This window comes from Lampris incognitus, chromosome 1 (assembly GCF_029633865.1).
Source record: "Lampris incognitus isolate fLamInc1 chromosome 1, fLamInc1.hap2, whole genome shotgun sequence".
NCBI classification, from domain to species: Eukaryota; Metazoa; Chordata; class Actinopteri; order Lampriformes; family Lampridae; genus Lampris; species Lampris incognitus.
The window spans coordinates 133,219,292-133,241,659 of NC_079211.1; the positions used below are offsets into that span (position 1 = coordinate 133,219,292).

The following is a 22,368-nucleotide window of genomic DNA, read 5'->3' on the forward strand; positions in this document are numbered from 1 at the left end:
CGCTGAAAGTTAATTTAGCAAAGATATTGTGTATTTTGTGGAATAATCCGATGCTGCAATTAATTTTGTTTGTTCACGCCTTCACTTTTTCATTAAATGTATACATTTTCATATTCTTTATAGTATTCATAAATTAAATGGGCTGCATTTATATTGGGCTTTTCTAGTCTACCGACTATTCAAAGCGCTTTACAATGTATGCCTCACATTCAAACACACATCCACTATGGCAAGCCCTTTTCACATTTATTAGCCATGCAAGACGCCAGCCTGGTCATCAGGAGCAGTTACGGGTTCAGTGTTTTGCTCAAGAACCCTTCGACACGTTCACCGAAGGAGCTGGGATTCGGACCAGGCACCGGGCGCTCTACCTCCTGAGCCATGCCATGCCCCTTGGTCGTTTGCCAACCGCGATAATATGAAGAAGATGATGAAGAAGAAAAAGTATAATTTACAGTTTTAGTAACAAACATTTGCATTTTATATTAGTATTAGTAGTATAGTATATTAGTATAATATAGTATAAAACTATAACAGTATTCATATTAGTTTGTATTGGTGTTATTATAATCTGCTTAATGTAACTTTCCTCATAATTCGAATATTCTAATAAACATGAATATAATACTAACTGGTATATTTGCTTTATCTATTAGCATATTTTGTTCATTTGTTTCAAACTGGCTACTACATATAAGGTTTCCTTTGGAAAAACAGCGGTTCTTAAAGTGATTCTATTCTATGCTATTCTATTCACCGTAAACAACACACCCTGACGAAAATCTCATACCTGATTTTTTTATAATGTAACGCATCATAAACGTGATGATTTGGATGGGAGACTGATGATAGAAACAAAGTCATTTATCGTTTCCTGTTTGCAACTTCCTGTCATTCTTTGCTTGCAAGCGTTTTACATTACAATAAATTCTTGTTACCGTGAAAAATGTTGATAGCGCACCAATGATTCTGAGTATTATAAAGTTTGGCGAAAACCAAAATCATAATAGAATTCACATATGGATGAAATACAAAACAGTGAAGAGGTGACATAAGATAGTCGACAAGAATCCGTTGTAGTTCTTATTTGCGGTGCGGAAGCGCTGCTGGCATCCGGAGAAGACCCACACTCAAGTCAGTGGTAATGGCAGATTGTAAACGCATACATTCATAGCGTGTGTAGAATTTGTTTTTCAAGTGTACATCTGATTATTTTCTCACATTCTGGCACGTTATTAGTGTTTGTCGGAGCTGGCATCTCTGTTTAGGTCAAATAACTGATATAACAGAATCGTAATTTTCTTTCACCAAGGCCCGTCCTAGCAATTGTTTATGTAAGTATCAGTAGACTAAGTGGGAACCATTACGCAAACATAGTGCAGGCAGAATCATATTTGGTTCAAGTCGGAAAGTCTTGACCGTCGCCATGTTGACAAGTAGCGGAAAAAAACACGAGGTTCAAAGTTCACCGTTGCACGTGGCTACATTAACATGGCAGCGTACAGTTGCGTCAGTGTTCAGTGATCCCACACGTTTAGAAGGTAGGCAGCCCGGATATATACGTAATATTTCTTACGAAGGACGCGTTCTCACATGTTTAAATATTCGTCTTTCTACTGACGGCCTCTGCAGTATTACTTTCACCATTACTGGTAATGCTGATGTCATATCTGCAAACGTTACTTCTCTACTTTCACTATGCCTCTACGTACTGTCCCTCTTGCTGTTCGTTGAAGTGTTTTGCCACCAGAAAGTGGGTTGACCCTCGTGTTTTATTTTTCCTGCATTCAATTAGAAAAAAATAAAATAAAATAACGGGCAATGTGTATATTATTGCAGCATGCTGTTGGAGCAGACTTTGCCTACATACGAAATGTATAGAGACAAGTGGAGTCACGGTCTCTGGCAGCTGATTTTCAGCTTCTCCCATCGGCAAGCTCTGAAGCAGAATCGGAACAAATCGTTGCAAGAACTCATTTATTATTATGGGAAGCGTCCAAATAAGCAAACAATACTCTAACGATGCACACTTTTGATAGTGGAAGTGCCGCTACTGTGTTTGGATATTGCACATTTGACACCATTTTATTGCTATGCTGGAAAATTCCTTATTTGAGGACATTGAAGTTATCTATCATCTCTCTGTTTTCTTTTTTGCATCAGACAGAATTATGACAGACGTTATTGATGCCCCAGTGGCTGGAACACCACTGTCAAAGGAGGAGGAGGAGGAGGAGAGGGCTGCTGACCAAACAGATGATGTGGAGGACAGCTTGAAATCAGAACCCAGTGCAGAGGCAGCGGGCGAAGTGAGCTCTGACCCCAGTAAGTACCGCTACATCAAAGGGGATCTCTTCACTTCTGAGATTTACAAAGTTGAAATCCAGAATCTGCCCAAGTTCATCGGCTTCAATGACCTCAAAAAGTTTCTGGCAAAACACGGTGTCAATTCACATAAGATCAAGCTGTTCAGCAAGCAGACCTTTAGCTTTGTTACCTTCAAAAATGAGGAAGAGCGGGACAAGGCCATGAAGATGGTGCACGGCATGCAATGGAAGGGCCAGGTGCTCAGTGTTAAGCTAGCCAAGCCCAAGGCAGACCCCATCCTACGGAAGAGGAGGCAGGAGGAGGGTGACGGTGCAGGAGGGCAGCCCCCCTCCAAGCGACAGGAGGTAGATGAAGAGCAGCAGCCCTTCAGTGTACAGATAGCCAACGTTGTGACACCTCTGTGGAATGTTGCCTATGAGGAGCAGCTGAGGAGGAAAGAAAAGGAGGTCGAAGGTGTTCTGCAGAGATTGGCTAAGTATGGGTCACTCAGATTCTGGGTGGTGTCATTTCTATTGAACCATTAATGATTAAAGATGATTGATTGTAAGTTAGTTTTACAAACAAAGAGCAAATTTCAACAAAGTTCAATGTGATGAACCTCAATTGGATCATTAAACATTGTTTTTGCATATGTAAGCAGAAATCGTGATATATTTTGATGTCATGTTCAATTCAATGATTATTGTGATTTTCCACATTGCCCAGCACTAGTTTAAACCTCTTATTGTAAATACCATACTATTGTTTTCCAGAGAAATTGGCAGCACCAACAAAGCAATGTTGCCTTGGCTGTTTGCGCAGAAAGGAAAATATAACAGAATGTGTTGTCCTTTAGAAGCCATTCGGCCATCTCCTTCTCAGGTATAATGTCATTTACTCACAGGTTACTGAAATGCATATGTGATATGATTTGGATGAATTCTATTCCAATTTTATTCTATTCATTAAAAAAAGATTGCCCAAAAATCCCCATTTGATATCATGAAATATATCCAGTTGGTTAACTTCTCACTACAGTCAAACAAAGATATATCCTTTGAAAGAAAAGAAACAAAGGCATACTGTTTTAAAGCGAGGAATTTAAAGCTTTTAATAGAGCATGGCAAAAAAGAACAAGTGGGCCTACATCTTGCAGCCATATTGGCCTTCTTTCGGGCACAAAATGGTTTAACAAACAGGAAAGAAAACAGGGTATAAGTAACACCCATGGGTAAAGGATAGGTGGAGCCTACCAACAGATAATGTGACAGATTACTACTACTGCTACTACTACTACTACTACTACTACTACTACTGCTACTGCTACCTCTACTTTCAGCTGCTGCCATTAGGGGTCACCACAGTGGATCATCCATTTCCATCTCTTCCTGTCCTCTGCATCTTCCTCTGTCATGCCAACCACCTGCATGTCCTCCCTCACCACATCCATAAACCTCCTCTTTGGCCTTCCTCTTTTCTCCCTGGCAGCTCCATATTCAGCATCCTTCTCCCAATATACTCAGCATCTCTCCTCCACACATGTCCAAGCCATCTCAATCTTGCCTCTCTTGCTTTGTCTCCAAAGTGTCCAACCTGAACTGCCCCTCTAATATACTCATTCCTAATCCTGTCCTTCTTCATCACTCCCAATGAAAATCTTAACATCTTAAACTCTGCCACCTCCAGCTCCACCTCCTGTCTTTTCATCAGTGCCACGGTCTCCAAACCATGCAATATAGCTGATCTCACTACCATTTTGTAAGCCTTCCCTTTAACTCTTGCTGGTACCCTTCTGTCACAAATCACTCCTGACATTCTTCTCCACCCACTCCAACCTACCTTCACTCCCTTCTTCACCTGTCTTCCACACTCCCCAATATTTTTAACAGTTGACCCCAAGTATTTAAACCATACTTGTTCATCACCTCTAATCCTTGCATCCTCACCATTCCACTGTCCTCCCTCTTGTTCACGCATAGACCCTTTTATGACCTACGTCATGCATAGTAGGTATGACCGTACGTCCACTATTTTTTGCTGCCAAAATGCACGCACATACAAAATCACGTGATCACTGTTTACCAACTGTAAAAGGGATCTATAAAACAAGTGGACTGGACCGAAGACATCATTAAAATTGCATGCATATGTGGCGCCCATTTTATATTGGGTAAGTTAATTCTGTTTTTTGTTAACTTAAAATTGTGTTGCTTATACTGAACATTAAACCCTTACATGACCTACGTCACACATAGTATGCGCACACATTTTGGCAGCAAAATCGCGTGATCACTGTTTACTGTAAAGGGGTCTATTTGTATTCCGTCTTGCTCCTACTGACTTTTCTCTACTCTCCAGTGCATGCCTCCACCTCTCCAGGCTCTCCTCAACCTGCACCCTACTCTCACTACTACTACTACTATTACTACTACTACTATTTTTGGCTGCTTCCATTAGGGGTTGCCACAGCGGATCATCCATTTCCATTTCTTCCTGTCCTCTGCATCTTCCTCTGTCACACCAGCCACCTGTATGTCCTCTCTCACCACATCCATAAACCTCCTCTTTGACCTTCCTCTTTTCCTCTCCCCTGGCAGCTCCATATCCAGCATCCTTCTGCCAACATACCCAGATTCTCTCCTCCACACATGTCCAAGCCATCTCAATCTTGCCTCTCTTGCGTTGTCTCCAAACCGTTCAACCTGAGCTGTCCCTCTAATATACTTGTTCCTAATCCTGTCCTTCTTCGTCACTCCCAGTGAAAATCTTAGCATCTTCAACTCTACCACCTCCAGCTCCGCCTCCTGTCTTTTCATCAGTGCCACTGACTCCAAACCATATAACATAGCTGGTCTCACAACCATCTTGTCAACCTTCCCTTTAACTCTTGCTGGTACCCTTCTGTCACAAATCACTCCTGACACTCTTCTCTACCCGCTAGGGCTGTGAGATGGCTATGAACTAGTTTATCCCTCAGTGTAGGTGCCCACCTACACTGAGGGTGCATCCCAGAAGATGTTTGCTTCAAAACAGTGTGCCTTTGATTCTTTTCTTTTTGATCATATATCTGCACCCCTAACAAAAGAGCGCCTGTTTGAAGATCACATTGACAAAACACTCAGAGTAGCGCTCTTATCTCAGTTTTCCTAATAAAGATGTATCCTTTTTGAAAAGTACTACAGTTAACTTCCACTCTGAGACTTCATCATTTTAGAAGATTCAATGCCAATTGGTTTTCAAATGGTGACAATCCCGTTTTGGAGTGAAATGCTCTCTGTGCACCTTGAACCACATAAAGGCATCCCCTACTCCTAACCTGCTGTTTTTCTCCTTGTATGCCACGACAGACCGAATACAGAAACAAGTGTGAGTTCCTTATTTCAATGGGTGCAAATGGGGAGGATAAGACGATTGGTTTCCGCCTGGGAAAATATAAAGGTGGCTCCTGTGCTGTGGTGGGACCTGCTGAGACGATGCATGTCTCTGCTGAGGCCAAGAGAGTGGTCAGCGAGTTTCAGAAGTTCATCAGGTATCAAATGTTTTTGGTGTGGATGAGAGTTGATGAGAGTTGAGGAGGTGCTTGGCAAACTAAGGTTATGAGTGAAAGGTTAATTCAGTTTTTTTTACAACCTAGCTCTTATTTTCGTAGGTTTTGCCATCTCGTTATATCAGTTGAACAGATCTTGGGCTTAGGACCACTGCTGGACTCAGCTTTACAACACTGTCTTACGCAGCCATACAAGCCTGAGACCTGTCCTTTAAAAAAAAAACTTTAAAAAAATAGCGCTTCAGTTAGACTGTGTACATGATTTCCCATTATCTGTGACGTCTTAGTTTTGCTAGCCGGGTAGTTTTTCAATGGTTAATACTACCCATGGTATGTATAGCGGTCATTCCTGTAAGTTGGACCAGGAGTTAACTCAGCAATCCGATCAACCATTGTTGATAATATTGGAAATTTCAGGTAATGGCTTTTCATTTTTTTTGTTTACACTTCCAAATACGTTTAAATAATTTGCTTGAATCAGAGTTGTTGAAACATGTCTGATGATTGTATTCCATGACCCCATAAGACATTGCTATAAAGATGTGTCCAGCAGTGGTCCCATGTCCAAAATCTCCACAATGAAGCCGTGAGTAAAATGATACCATAACTGATATGCACAATGGCAAAACCTACCAAAATGGACTCGTTGTGCAAAAAAACAGAATTATACTTTGACGCCCCCCCCCCCCAATGTTTTGATCTGGATATTTCAAGAGATTAGATTAGATAGTGAAAGTCATTTATTTACTTAATTGAGACCCACTTCTGTCTTTGCTGTCTTTTCTCTTATCATAATCTTATTTAAAAGCTCTGCAGCACGCTAGCACATGATGTGCTCATCTTCCCCAACAATGCATGTCTTTTACAATAAATATGACTTGTTAAAAGTAATCAGCACCTTAATGGATGCTATCTCTCAATCCCCTCCATTTGCATACAGGACAACGCCGTATTCAGTGTACAGCCCTGAAACATATGAAGGACACTGGAAACAGCTGACAGTACGCACCACGAGGACCAAACAAGCCATGGCCATGGTGTTCTTCAACCCACAGGTGCTGAGATGATTTCAAAGAACACAATGTGAAATACAGGATTCTAAAGTACAATTAAAATCAAAGAAAGTTTAAAATCTTTCCCTTGTGAGCCATACACTTTTGGTCCTTGTACCGTATAAACATTTAATGTTTACTGGCCTTTGGATAAAGACATCACTTCACATTGATAACAGTCCAGAATTAGAGGAAAAAAAAGTATCTGCACACCGGATTGCAGCTCCTTTCATGCAAATGCATGAAGAAGTCCTTGTTGGCTTCAAACATTGCATGTGGTCAATAAAAAATAATTGGGAGGTACAATCCAGTGTGCAGATGTGTCTTTTTCCTTTATTCTTTACTTGACATTTATCCAGCACCTGGCCCAAAACAGGTTGAATGTGCACACAATCACTGTGTTGTGTTACATAATCCAGATATAATCTGTTCTGGAGCCACAATCTGTGGCTATACCATCAAATCCTATCTAAAAGTTATTGTTAGCAGGCACCTTTTTATTAACCCTATGAAACCCCAAAACCACCAGCGGGTTCAAGAGACATGTTCTCTTTAAAAAAAAAAAATCACCAAAATTACACCATCTATCATAGCCACAAACTGTAAAAATAATCAGATGTTCACATTTCAAGCAGCCCTTGAACGCACCATGTGTGATGGAACAGCACCGTCATGGAAAATAACAAATTCTAAGCTTAAAATAGTGATATTTAATCAAAATGACTTGATTCTACATGTCTCGTTTAAAATTTCACCAAAAATAAACGGTTTGTCCTAGCCAGATTCTGTATTCTGTAAAATACATGAAATTCTGCTCTCGCCGGGGTGTCCGGGTAGCGTAGCGGTCTATTCCGTTGCCTACCAACACGGGGATCGCTGGGTCGAATCCCCATGTTACTTTCGGCTTGGTCAGGCGTCCCTACAAACACAATTGGCCGTGTCTGCGGGTTGGAAGCCAGATGTGGGCATGTGTCCTGGTCGTTGCACTAGCACCTCCTCTGGTTGGTCGGGGCACCTGTTTGGGGGGGAGGGGGATTGAGGGAATAGCGTGGTCCTCCCATGCGCTACGTCTACCTGGCGAGACTCCTCACTGTCAGGTGAAAAGAAGCGGCTGGCGACTCCACCTGTATCGGAGAGGCATGTGGTAGTCTGCAGCCCTCCCCGGATCGGCAGAGGGGTTGGAGCAGCGACTGGGATGGTTCGGAAGAGTGGGGCAATTGGCCAGATACAATTGGGGAGAAAAAGGGGGGAAAATTCCACAAAAAAAAAATAATTACATTAATACTGCAGGCTGTATCACAGCCTGTAATAATACACAATTATTACACATGTAAATAGTTCAATATGTGTAGCATGTGAAGCCCCCCTGCTTTTTTCCAATATTAGTAATACATGTCGGCTCTTGGAAAAATTTTGTATCTATGGTCTTTTTAAAATTTTATTAAAATAAATTATCAAAGAAATTCAATTTTTTTTTTATGATTTATGGCATTATAACTGCAGTTTTACTGCACAAAAGACATTTTTGTGTGTCCCTTTACTTACAGCCATGATTGTGCAGTTTCCATATTGCAGTGAAAAATGAGCCCACCGTGAGTAAAAATGTGACAGGATCAAAAAACGGCTAGAAACTGCTTGGCTCTCAGAGGGTTAATGCAAGTATGAGTTTTCCTACTTTCCAATTGAATCTTTTTTTTTCCTTTTGGGTCTTTTTCCACCTTGGCTCTCAAGAAACTTGAGGAAGAGGAACTCAGTGCACTAAAAAGCTCTTTGGGCAAGTACTTCACAGAAGGAGAGGGGAAGGACAGCGGTGTGACCTCTTTGTACTTTGTTCGAGAGGGTCAAAGGTAAAAACAAGGCTTCTATGAGTGACCAAATCAGAATAACTTTTGATCTGTGTTAAATGGTGAATGTCTTCAGAAACCTTCACAACTAACATTATACACACTGACACATAGAAAATGGCTAACAGGAAATCAAATCCAGTACAAAGTGATAATATGATTGATGAGATTTAAAATAAATACATTTATCGGTAACTCTCTTTGCATGTCCAGGACATCCCCTAACCCGGAAGACCTGCCCTGTGAGCTGGTGGCTGGAGAGGGACACATTTATGAAGAACTGCTGGGTCTGAAATTCAGAATATCCCCTCACTCCTTCTTCCAGGTTAGTTGGTAACTTTGAAAAATTCTTGGTAAATTTGCTGAATGGTGTGCTTAAAAAAAAAAAGAAAAGAAAAAGATAATGCCCTACAGTGTATTAATTTCAATGCCTTACTCTACGCCTGATGTGCCCAAGACAACCATAATAGGAGTGAAGCAGTTGAAGGGTTTTGATTGTGGTGACGTCTCTGTTCGGCCTTTTGCTTTACGCTGTAATCCCTGTGCCGTTGTAAAGGCTGTCTGTGTACATCCATATCAGGTGAACACAGGAGCTGCAGAGCTGCTGTACTCGGCTGTGGGGGAATGGGCTCTGCTGAATCAAGAGAGCACAGTGCTGGATGTGTGCTGTGGGACAGGAACCATTGGCATCTCTCTGGCCAAGGTAGGGTTTGCCGGTAGCAGCCATCTTGGCAATAACGTCTTTACTCCAGGACACACAGTCGTCTCTGCACCAGTTTATTTTGTCAATCTTTTGGCGAGGAAAGTAAAGTAAGGCAAATTATAGTAGCTGAATTAGAGTAATTGAATTACAATCCTGAAGATTTACTTGCAAACAAATGTCCTTATGATGCTATCTATTACTGATGTATTTGAGGCAGAATCTAACCCATGACTATCCAAATCATGAAGGCTTTTTGTAGGAGATCATTTTATTAGTTGGGTTGGACTTTCTGGAAAATTATATGTTGCATACATTTTATGTCCTCACCATGGCATCCAAATGTGTAAGGTGAAAACAACAGGGGAGACAGCGGCTCAGAGGTAGAGCGGGTCATCTGGAGGGTTGCCGGTTTGATCCTCGGCTCCTCCCTGCAAAAATGTCTAGGTGTTCCTGAGCAAGATGCCTAACCCCTAACTGCTTCCGATGAGCTGGTTGTTACCTTGCATGGTTGACATTGCCATTGGTGTATGAGTGTGTTTGGGGGTGAATGTGAGGCATTAACTAATTGTAAAGCGCTTTGAGTGGCTGTGGCAGCTAGAAGAGTACTATATAAAATGCAGTCCATAACATGAGCAATGAGTTTAAAGAAGAAAGGCTTTAATGGCTAGCAAGATGATGTGGAAGAACAAGCTTGTAAAAGACCTTCATCAACAGATACCAACATTGATAACCAAATCCAAGATTCACTTTGTGTTTAGTTTGGTGGTGGGGAAGATGCTGATCCAACAGTACTGATGGCTCTCAGTTTAAGGGATTTCTGGGATTTGGAGTGATGAAATGCCACTGCAGTCACCAATATTACTGTAGGGTTCAGTCATGCCAAACTCAACAACATTTCTGGTTTTCTGAGAGTACACAACCAGATTAACCCAAAATCTTGGCCTGTTTTGGCCCTAAGGCAGTTCACACTATACATTTTGAATGCAACATACTTATGTTGTATTTCGTTAATCAAGCTCCAAGTTTCACCTGAAAAGGAATAACGCATATGTGGCAAGGTTACTGCCACTACCTGCATTCCACGGCACAGAGACATGGACACGGATTGTAAATGAGGGCACAACAGCCCATTTATTAAAACAACATTTAAAAACACCAGCGTTAAAACCATGTGAAAAAGACTAAAAACAAACGTTCATTAAAAGTCCCTTCAGTAAAGAGCCCAGCTCTCTTTCTGGCATCCTCGTTTGGGGTGTGGAACCAATTTATTGCTCTTGGTTTATTTATGATTTCCTGGTTAATTAGACCAGCTCAGGACGAGGGTTGTCAATGAATATTCCAAATTCAAATATATAACTGAATTGTAAAAAAAACAACAGCAAAAAAACACATTTGAGTGTGAAAAATAATATTTGTTGGTGAAAAAAAAAAGCAGCACTACCGCGGCTGTCTGCTTCATGAATTCTTGTGAGAGCTGTGACCACTGCACTGAATATGCTGCATGACGGACAGGAGGCACACAATGTCACTTTAATTGGTTGAAAATGAAATGGAGGTCAAGCTGAAACGAGCGAATAATTCAACAACAATCGTGTGGTAAAGATGGCAGAGGGTTCACAACCCAACTCAGCCGCAGAGAGGGTGATTTTCACTCCGAACAATCTACAAAGCTCCATTTGCGAATACTTGGGATTTTGGTCAGAAAGGGGAAAAATTGTGGAACGTCAAGATAAAGTCGTATGCAAGCTATATAAGCTACAGTTAGCTTACCATTCCACCGCTAGTAACCTGAGGGCACATCTCGAAAATATGCCACCAAATAAGCATGGCCTGATGTCTGGAACTCCACCCAAACAGCCACGTCTCGACTCATTTTATACTGCCTGTCACAAGCTCACTATCTGCAGCACGACAAGAGGCTTACACGAAGAAACATTGTTCATGTGCAAGGACATGAGGCCCATCAGTATAGATGATGGGATGGGCTTTAGAGAGTTCTGTCAGGAATTGGAACCAAGGTACCGTATCCCTAGCCGTGGAACAACCACCAATACAATTGTAGAAATGTACAACAGCACCTCAGACAAAATAAAGGAATTACACAAAGACAAAGATGTAGCTCTTACCATGGATGGGTGGACATCCCTAGCAACAGCATCCTATGTCACAGCAATGGCCCACTTGATTTCAGACAACTGGGAAATGCACGACTACATCCTCAAAACAAAAGAGCTTAGGGAAAGCCACACTCTAGAGAATGTAGGCAAATGCATTCAAGACATCTTGAACGTCTACGACATAAAAAGGGAATCTTTGATTGCCACCAGTTACGTCAATGCAGCAGAGAGACATCTTGAAACAGTGAATATACCATGTGTGGCGCACACCATCAACTTGGCTGTGCGTAAAGGGCTCCGGGTCAGAGCTATTGAAATCCCCATGAGCAGGCTGAAAGAGGCGGCATTCAGTTTCAACAGATCTACCACCGACAGCTATCAGCTCCAGGAGAAACAGCAATTTTTGGGATTGAAATGTTAATAGGCAGGACAAATGCAAACCTTTCCTAATATTAGCGGATATTTATTTACTACAGGTACAAGAGGTTCTTAAACCTTTCAAAGTGGCAACAGAAGCATTGTCGACTGACAAATATCCAACTGCGTCGGCCGTACTACCTTTAAAACACATTCTGCTCTCTCAACTGAGCAAGCAAATGCCAGACGAACTAGAATCCACTGCATTGACAGAAATGAAGACAAAGATAATCACCGATCTGGAGAAGTGGTATAGCTAAGAAAAGGGCTTATTTATGCTGCTGAACTAAGCGTAGTTACCTGGAACCACACTTCCATCGCCGCATTCATTTAAAAGAACAAAAACGGGAGGTGGCTATACTGGAGGGGATGAAACAAGTGAATGTGGCAGGAGACATAGGCAGTGAGACCAACCCCAGTGCTGGACAACCCCGTGATCAGCAAACTGCTGGGGAAAATCGCTTTAATGGCTTTGGGGGATCTCTTTGGAGACACGTATTGCACTGACAGGCCAGACCAGAACAACACTCTGCTGTTTGAAAAAGAGATGTCGATGTATGAACAAAAGTCTTCAATATCTGCTCAACAAAATCCTCTCATGTGGTGGAAAACCTCAGGAGATACCCTCATGTTGCCCAGATAGCAAAGAAATATCTTTCCATCCCTGGATCCTCAGTGCGTTCTGAATGTGTCTTTTCCTCCACTGGGAATATAGTGAATAAAAAGAGATCGGCTCTGGCCTCTTCAAATGTGGACTGGCTTGTGTTTTTGGCAAATTACCTGCAGGCCTGACAGTGACAGTTGAATAAAAAGACTTGACAGTCAGTGACAGTGGAATAAAATGCTAAACCAGTTAAGTCAGTTTTACCTTTTTTCTTTTTTTTTATGCTGGCATTTTGGGAGTTCTAGCATCAAGAATGTAAGTAGCCTACTTTTCCATTTTTAATAGCACTTTATTGTAAATTATTCCTCAGGGTGAAACTTTTTTGTCACATTTCTCAGAATTGTGTGCCTTAACTTTATTTAAACAAAAACATTACAAAAGTGTAGGCTATTGTACTGACTGAACAGATATTGAATAGTAAATACAGAAAGAAGCTTGATGCACTGCAGGTGCCCAATGGCTTATTATTTCCAGCTTCATGTAAAGGAAAAGATAATTGTTGTTCCATGTTTATCACAGCACAGCTTGCTCAGAGTGTTGAATGTCCATTCTATATACTGTAAAACTTCAATTAATAGCCCATGCTTTTATTTACTTCAATCATTGAATACAACTGGCCTATATTTAGGACAGGAGTCGGGACCTTTAATTCCTTTCACACAAAAATTTTGCTCAGCAAAGATGGAAAAAACTATCAAACTGTTTATTTAAACCAGTATGAATATTACCTACTCTGTATAAAAATTAGGCTATCGAATAGCACATCAATTACAAATCATTCATCTCGCACCGAGAGAGTGTGTTCTCATTTCTCACTATAGCACCAACCACAGTTCAGAGAGAGAGAGAGAGAGAGGTCTATGGTCTTTAAACAAAGTTTTACAGTATAAGACATTATTTTATTTGTTTATTTTGTAATGTGTAGGTATGTAGATCTTTTAAAAGACATGTTTATGTTGAAATAAATATACCTATACAAGTAGTTACGTCTCTTGTTATATTGATTTGCCCTCTTATGGACATCCATCCATCCATCTATTATCCAAACCGCTTATCCTGCTTTCAGAGTAGTGGGGATGCTAGAGCCTATCCCAGCAGTCATTGGGCAGCATGTGGGGAGACACCCTGGTCAGGACACCAGGCCATCACACATGGCCGACACACACACACACACACACACACACACACACACACACACACACACACACACATTCATACCTAGGGGCAATTTAGTACGGCCGATTCACCTGACCTACATGTCTTTTGACTGTGGGAGGAAACCGGAGCATCCGGAGGAAACCCATGCAGAATGGGTTCAAAACCATGTGTTTTTTTAGAAGGAATAATCGAATATAATTTTTGGCCAATTTTGACAGCCCTACTCAGGACAGCTGGTCCACACCCCACTCTGCCACATTCCTTCCACCTCACTCTGAAGCCGGGGAGAAACCCTGGCCAAAGCCTACACCCCCATCCCCCTTGAAGGGCATTGTAGGGAGAGAGTACCTTGCTGCTCCTCTTCTCCCTCAGGTTGGTCCAGGGTGCCAGCTCTGTTAGGTCTGGTGGCTAGCCATCTTGACTCTGATGCGGGGTTCCATACCTCACTTGTCTAGCCACCAACACATCCCTAATGCAAAATTTCCCCATTGTCCATTGGTCTTCCCCGATCCGCCACTTTTCCCAGCCGGGAGGGCCCAGCTACCTTGGCGATGCCCTATCCCCCGGTCCTGTCCATGGCGGCTCCCCATCGTTCATCCTCGTAGACCGGGAGAGGTAGTCACATCCTCTGGCGCAGGGCAGCTGTACTATAGACCGCAGGGTTTACCGCTTGGCAAGACACTGATGCTCCTGGTAGGGACGTGGAGAGCTGGCTGGGTAGGGCTGCGTTGGGCATGGGCTGTTGACCCTCAGCAACTTGTCGGCACCACTCTCACTGCCGCGATGCAGCGAGGTGTTCTCCCTCCCAATGCTCTGACCTGAGCCGACAGTTTTCTTCTCAGTATGCTTTCCAGTTGCCAGGTCCATATCTCTTTCCCATACCGGGACATCAGTACGGTTCACTACTGTAGCTGCCACTACCTGGGTTCCCTGGTACAGTCAAGGCAAGTCAAATTTATTTGTAGCACACATTTAAAAACAACCGACGTTGACCAAGATAAGATAAGATACTTTATTGTCATCATGTACACACAATGAAATTTCATTTGGTGACTCTCAGACCAGCAACACTAGACAAGGTAAATGATTAAAAAAAAAAAAAAAAAAAAACAAGAACAAACAACATTTAGTATCAATAAGTGAGGTAGTAAAAATAAGTGAGGTAGCAAAAATGATAATGAGGCAATAAAAGATAGCAGCAGCTTTTAAAGCTCAAAATAGTGCATGGGATTATTGCACATAGACCAAAGTGCTGTACAGATCAGAGCAGATAGCTAAAGCACAAATACAAGAAACACCGATATAGACAAGGCACACAGCTCATAGGCACGAATAAACAACACATGGACATAGGCACAAGCCAGAAATTGGCCACATCAGGAGGATTCAAACACTAGAGAATAAAAGTATGTTTTGAGCTGGAACTTAAGCGTTGATGGAGGGGGCAGATCTTATAGAAAGGGGAATGCTGTTCCACAATCTGGGGGCTGCAACTGCAAAGACCTGGTCACCCCTGAGCTTAAGTTAGATTGCTGGACAGCCAGGAGTCCAAAGTCAGCCAACCTGAGGGATCTGAAGGTGGAATAGAGGGTTAAAAGTTCTGCGATATAGGAGGGGGCCAGCCCATTTAGGGCTTTATAAACAAATAGGAGAACCTTAAAATCAATTCTGAACCACACGGGCAGCCAGTGGAGAGAGGCCAGTATAGGGTTAATATGGTCTCTCTTCCGGGTACCTGTCAGGAGCCTGGCTGTGGCATTCTGGACCAGTTGCAGGCAGGACAGGGACGACTGACATACATACATAATATACATGGAGTTGTAGTAGTCCAAGCGGGAGGATATCAAAGTGTGGATTAGTTTCTCAAGATCTTTAAAAGAAAGAAATGGCTTGATTTTGGCAATAGTAAGTAGCTGGAAAAAACTCGCTTTCACTACTGCATTAACTTGTTTTTCAAACTTGAAGGCAGAATCAAATCAACCAAGTTTTTTACATGATGTTTTACAAGAGAGGACACGTTGCTAAGACTGTTGGTAAACACTTTAATATAACAGAGTCTGGGGGCAAATAGGACAACTTCAGATTTGTCTTCATTCAACTTTAGGAAGTTTTGAGCCATCCAGCACTTTTATGTCCTTAAGGCAGTTCAGGAGGCTGACCAGATTGGATTGATCACTTGGTTTAAGGGGGAAATAAAGTGGAGTGTCATCAGCACAACAGTGAAAGGAAATGCTTTTTGAATGATTTGATCGAGGGGAAGCATGTATATAGAGAAAGGAATGGGACCTAAGATAGAACCTTGTGGGACCCCGCAGGAGAGACTAGCTGGAGGAAGAGGAAAAATTGCTCATGTTAATGGAGAAGCTTCTATTTTTTGAGGTAGGATGTGAACCATGTCAAGGCAGAAACATCAACACCAACCCCGTACTGGAGATGATCTATTAAAATGTCATGACCCACAGTATCGAATGCCGTGCTGAAGTCAAGAACCGGAGTCGGTAGAGAGGAGTAGGTCATTGTACACTTTCAGCAAGGGAGACTCTGTGCTATGATCAGCCTTAAAACCTGACTGAAATCTTTCCTAGATGTTGTTTTAGTGTAGGTAGGGCAGCAATTGACTGAGAATAACCTTTCTGAGAACCGTTGACAGGAATGGAACTTTAGGAATAGGTCTTATAGTTGCTAGGTAAGGTAGGGTCCAAGTTGGTTTTTTCAGGAGGGGCTGTACCACTGCATGCTTGAAACGGGTTGGAATGGTACCAGTGGCCAGGGAGCTGTTGATAATGGAGAGGATGCTGGGCCCAGCTATGTCAAATACATCCTTTAGGAGGGCAATAGGGACAATATCATGGGGGTAGGTTGTTGGTTTCATGATACAAACGATCTTTGTAAGGGTGGGTAGTGTGATAAGTTGGAAGCAGTCCAATTTAGAAGAATTGACTAGTGAGACAGCTAAGTCATGTGTGTGTGTGTGGGGGGGAGGGTGTTCATTCTTATATCCTCAACTTTGCTAATGAAAATTTAAAAAAAAATTCTTTGCACTTAGCAGGGGACATTTTGAAACTGGTACTGGGGGCAGGGCAGATGACAGTATTTATGGTACTGAATAAGACCTTGCGATTATGAGTTATTGGAAATTAGGTCAGAAAAGTATTTTGCTCTCACAGCCTTAACTGCTTCTTGATATTTGTGACGATTGTTTCTCAAATTTTGAAGGAAATTTTTAAGCTTATCATTCTTCCACTTTCGTTTGGATATTCTACACTCCCTCCTCAGGGCTCAGGTGGTTTCATTAAGCCAAGGCAGGCCTTTAGGTTTAGGCTTTTTCAATTTAAGTGGCGCAACATTATTCAGAACAGAAAAGCAGGTACTATTAAAAAAGGAAGCGAGCTCCTTGGTACTGAGATGGGAGGAGAAGCCTCAATAGTATAGGTATTGGGATCAGCTATGAGAGCCTCAGAGAACTTATTGGCAGTCAAAGAGTTAATGTAGGGAGAACAACATACAGGGAGGTAAGGTTTAGTAGAAAAGAAAGGCAGAGATGCATCAAATATGACAGCACTACAATCCGACAGAGAAGCATCAATCCACATTGCAGATTGGGAAACCAAAGGTCAAGGTATGGTCAAGTGTATGGCCTAACTTGTGAGTGGGACCAGTCGTAAGCAGAGTAATATTAAAAGACTCAATCAGATGTATAAAATCACTTATGAGAGGCTTAGTGGGACAGCAAACATGACTTAAAATCACCAAGAATCAGAACTCAATCAAAGGTGGGCATAGTTTTTGAAAGGAAATCTGCAAATTGAGTGATAAAGTCTTTATGTATTTTTGGTGGACGATACACGAGAGTCATTAAGAGGGGATTGACCAGGTGTACTTTGATTAATTGCACTTCAAAGCTGGGGAAATAATCAGAGTTCAGTTGGCGGGAATTATTTTATTTTTTAAACACAGCAGCTACACCCCCACCGTGCCTGTAGGGTCTGGGCGTGCATCTGGACAGAGTTCAACAAGTGGAGCAAGCTCACCAGTGTTCACAGAAACATGGGCACAGATCGTAACTGAGGGCACAACAGCTCATTTATTAAAACAGTGTTTAATAATACCAGGGTTAAAACCCTACGAAAAAGACTAAAAACAAATGTTCACTAAAAATCCTCTCATTAGAGAGCTCTTGCGTGGTGTGGAACCAATTTATATATCCTGAGTTTAGACCAACTCAGGACAGCTGGTCCACACCCCACTATGCCACAACATGTCAATCAAAAATAAACATGGTGGGTTTAGATTAGATTTAGATTTTTTTTTCCACTTAAGTCACAAGTGCACTCCCATTGGTCAATGTGAGTGAGCTCATCTTGAAGCTGTCACACTGGGAGACGAGGAGCCAAAACTACGAAACTGATTTGACACTCGACACTTTCATAATCTTGCACGATGCTCCACATTTGGCTGTGAAGGTATGGTTCTGTTAGATACAGGCTTCTTATTTCAGGTAGACTGGGCTCAGCATTATGATGAACAACAATGACCTGCAGGATTGTACCTTTAAAGTTTTTCTTACATATTGATATCGTTTTCATAAACTCAATCTTTTTTTTTTAAAAGTTTTTTCCCCATTTTTTTCCAACTTTCTCCTCAATTTGTATCCGGCCAATTACCCAGCTCCTCTTGAGCCATCCCGTTCGCTGCTCCACCTCCTCTCCGCCGATCCGGGGGCGCCCCGACCGACCAGAGGAGGCGCCAGTGCAGCGACCAGGACACATACCCACATCCGACTTCCCACCCGCAGACACGGCCAATTGTGTCTGTAGGGACGCCCGACCAAGCCGGAGGTAACATGGGGATTCGACCCGGCGATCCCGCGTTGGTAGGCAACGGAATAGACCGCTACGCTACCCGGGCGCCATAAACTCAATCTTTTAGGGTCTGCTCAGTGTAGGAGTGATGAAATGATTGACTTTTTTTCTGAAGTGGATGTATAGTTTTGGAATAGAGAATATGAGTTTTTCAAGGGCCGGTTGTGACCCCTTTGTCCTCTTTTTGTCTCCAGAGGGTAAAAAAGGTGATTGGGATCGAGCTCTGTCAGGAAGCAGTGGAAGATGCTAAAGTCAATGCTAAGCTCAATGGTAAGATACAATGATCCTAAAGTGTTGCTGGAGTTTTGCAGCATCTACACAGCTGATATTTACTAAGACATTGATATTACAAGCAATGAAGGAATATGTCTTTATGCATGCTCAATATGTCTTTATGCATGCTCAATAATCCAGGTAAAGAAATCACAAAGTTGAATCAGTTCATCTGGACACACTGGTTATTGGGAGAAAAGTTTCATCACTCATCTAAGTGACCTCTTCAACTGACCGCAGGTATCCCCACACTTATAAACAATACAGTGGCATAATGACCAAAAACAACGATCGGTTCCAAATGCAAATTGCCATGGCCATCAACTAGAGTTACAATGGCCATGTGTACTATTCAGACGATTGGGGAGTAGTTGCAATCACATCATTGTAAGATGGCGACAGATGTACTGCCGTGAATTTTACAACGGGGAAACCAAACAGACACTAATGAAGAGGATGGCACACCACGGAAGAACTACCTCGTCAGGCCAGGACTCCATAGTCTACACCCATCTACAGGCCAGTGGCCACTCTTTCAAGGATGAGGATGTGCACATCCTTGATAGGGAGAAACGCTGGTTTGAACGGGGAGTCAAAGAGACCATCTATGTGAAGAGGGGACGACCATCCCTGAACCCGGGGGGGGGGCGCTAGAGTACATCTGTCACCATCTTACAATGCTGTGATGCAACTATTTCCAAATCCTCTGTGAATATTACATATGGCCATTGAAACGCTAGTTAATGGTTACGGCAATTTCCATATGAAACCGATGGTTGGTTTCAGTCGTTATGCCACTGTATTGTTTATAAGGGTGGAGATGCCTGCAGTCAGTTGAGACTGAAGAGGTCAGTAATGCCCCTTTTCCACTGCATGGTACTGGCTCGACTCGATTCTACTCTATTCAACTCTACTCGCTTTACTTTTTGGGTTTTTCGTTTTCCACTGCAGATAGTATCCCTTCACGGTGAAGCCCCGCTGGTCATTTGTGGGCATGTTGACTAATTTTTTTTTAAAGATTTTATTTATATATAAATAAATATAAATATATTTATATTTTATTTATTTATTTATTTATAGTGGTATTTTCATGTCACCTTTTAGTGTCGGCTCAGCTCACTTGGAACCTCGACGGAGGTGGTACCAAAAAAAGTACCTGGTACCAGGTACTATCCTTAACATAACTTATGCCCAATGGAAAACCAAAAAAAGCGAGTAGAGTTGAGTCGAGCCGGTACCATGCATTGGAAAAGGGGCATTAGATGAGTGATGAAACGTTTCTCCCAATAAAACATTGTGTCCAGATGAACTGATTCAACTTTCTGTGATCACTCACCAATTTAGCTAATAGTTTATGAATAGTAGGCAATTTAAGCACTTGTTTGATTTAAAATGACATCTTTACTTACCAAATCCTCTTTGAGAGACAGAACAATTAATTTTACTTTAAATTTCTGTTAAAAATTAAAAGCTTTTTACTTGCTGGGCCTGTTATTCAGTTTTATTTTATTACAGGGCTTAGTAACATTGAATTTCACTGTGGGAAGGCTGAAGATGTGTTCCTCAATGTTCTCAACGCTGTTGTGTCGCCCAACATCACAGCCATCGTGGACCCTCCAAGAGCAGGCCTACGTAAGATAACGACCCAACTCTCACCATTTATTAATGGCAAATCTAATTAATATGAAAATTTCAGACACTATGGAATTTGGTTTTTCACAAAACAATGAAAACAAAATCCCAAAAAGTAGTGACGGTCAACCTGTTTTGCCATTATTAAAAATCAAAGTATTGCGTTACTGCTAAAAAAAAAAGAAAGCAGCGATCATTGGCAACGCTGTCTTCGGGAGGGGGGCGGAGTCGGCTTGTGTTCGTCACGTGAATGCGTCTCTGTGTGTGTCGGAAAAACAGTGGTTCGGCTTGGAGTCGCCTTGTCACGAAAGTGGCGAGGCGGTCTCCTTCGAGACTGCCGGCCGGAGAGATGCAGTTGGCGAACGCATACAGTGCGAGGGTGGGTGTTTGAATTAAAAATAGGGATCGATTGGCCACTAAATTGGGAGAAAAAGGGAAAAATCAGAAATAAATTTAAAAAAAAAAAAAAAAAGAAAGAAAGAAGGGTCTTTGTGATCGAGGGTTCATTTAATCATTAAATGTGTGATGCTTAATCTTTGCCTAGTGTGTTCTGACTCAGATAAAACAAATCTTAATCTCCCTCATTTTTCAATGTTAGGATTTAAATGGATGTCTATTGATCTTTTAATGGGATAAGCTATGGTATCATTGGTGAATTAACTGTAAAGCGCTTTGAGTGTCTGTTTCAGCTGATTGATTGATTTGAGAAGTTCTCTAATGTGTACCCAGCTTTTCACAATTGTTTCAATAGGAAGATTGCAAATTATTTTAATTTGGTCTGTAACTGTTTTTTGACAGATTCCAAGGTGATCCTTGCCATTAGGAGAGCAGAACATTTAAAGAGGCTGGTTTATGTGGCATGCAATGCCAAGGCAGCCATGAATAACTTTGTTGAGTACGTTATCACCAATTAATTCTTTCCTGGAAGCCTTTCCAAGTTGGGTCTTTTCAACATGTGAAAGGTTTTATTTGAAAATAAATATCCATTGCTACATGACATTTAATTCCAACATTCATCTGCTATATGGTTAAACAGTAGATATCTTCTAATTTAACTTGAATGCTGGTGATATTTTGTATTTGACGAATCTTTCCTTGCTTTTCTTAAGTCTTTGCAGAGCACCGTCAAACAGGGTGCGTGGAGCCCCGTTCCGTCCAGTAAAAGCCATGGCTGTGGATCTCTTCCCACAAACCATGCACGTCGAGATGCTTCTGCTCCTTGAGAGGGTGGACTACAGCTCCAAGGAGACTAGTGACAAGCAAAAAGACTCCACCACAACAGAAACACATTAGCCCGTTACCAACCCAGTATATCTTAAACAAGTAGACTATTACGAGTCCTGAGTTAAGGGTTTAATTCCCACAAAGGCTACTTGCTGGTGGTAGTACCACAGTAAACTTTTGGATAAAAAAATGTAATAAGTTGATTGCATTCCTACCCTCATTTAATTTTTGTTCCCCCCTTTAACACTTTCACAGGGGCAGATATGGATGTTATGGAAATAATTGTAAAGGCTGTACTAAAGTTTGTCCAGAGCTAAATTTCTGTACACTCGAGTGAAATAAAAGCCCTTCACTTTTACACCATGTATATCCATCCATCCAGCCATCCATTATCCAAACCACTTATCCTGCTTTCAGGGTTGCAGGGATGCTGGAGCCTATCCCTGCAGTCATTGGGCGGCAGGCGGGGAGACACGCTGGACGCGATATTATGAACCCTACATAGGCCTCGCCAAAATCCCGTTTCTGGCTTTGTCACGTGTGCGCCACCGTAGCAACGCGAAAATAT

At 41.9% G+C, this 22,368-nt stretch overlaps 1 protein-coding gene across 3 annotated transcripts; it reads left to right on the forward strand.

Moving 5' to 3' along the window:
- The first annotated feature begins 931 nt into the window (after positions 1 to 931).
- Positions 932 to 22,142, forward strand: trmt2a (tRNA methyltransferase 2 homolog A). 3 transcript variants are annotated; one of them, XM_056289525.1, is made up of 12 exons: positions 932 to 1,141; positions 2,164 to 2,803; positions 3,081 to 3,189; positions 5,655 to 5,836; positions 6,795 to 6,909; positions 8,638 to 8,753; positions 8,964 to 9,075; positions 9,331 to 9,453; positions 18,866 to 18,941; positions 20,460 to 20,576; positions 21,375 to 21,471; positions 21,686 to 22,142. In XM_056289525.1, the coding sequence occupies exons 2-12, from the start codon at positions 2,172 to 2,174 to the stop codon at positions 21,867 to 21,869; spliced, it is 1,863 nt and encodes a 620-aa protein (XP_056145500.1). In that variant the 5' UTR covers positions 932 to 1,141; positions 2,164 to 2,171; the 3' UTR covers positions 21,870 to 22,142. The 3 variants fall into 3 exon arrangements, with proteins under 3 accessions (XP_056145500.1, XP_056145491.1, XP_056145483.1); XM_056289516.1 differs by having other exon boundaries at positions 932 to 1,134; XM_056289508.1 differs by lacking the exon at positions 932 to 1,141 and adding an exon at positions 1,526 to 1,652.
- The last annotated feature ends 226 nt before the right edge of the window (positions 22,143 to 22,368 follow it).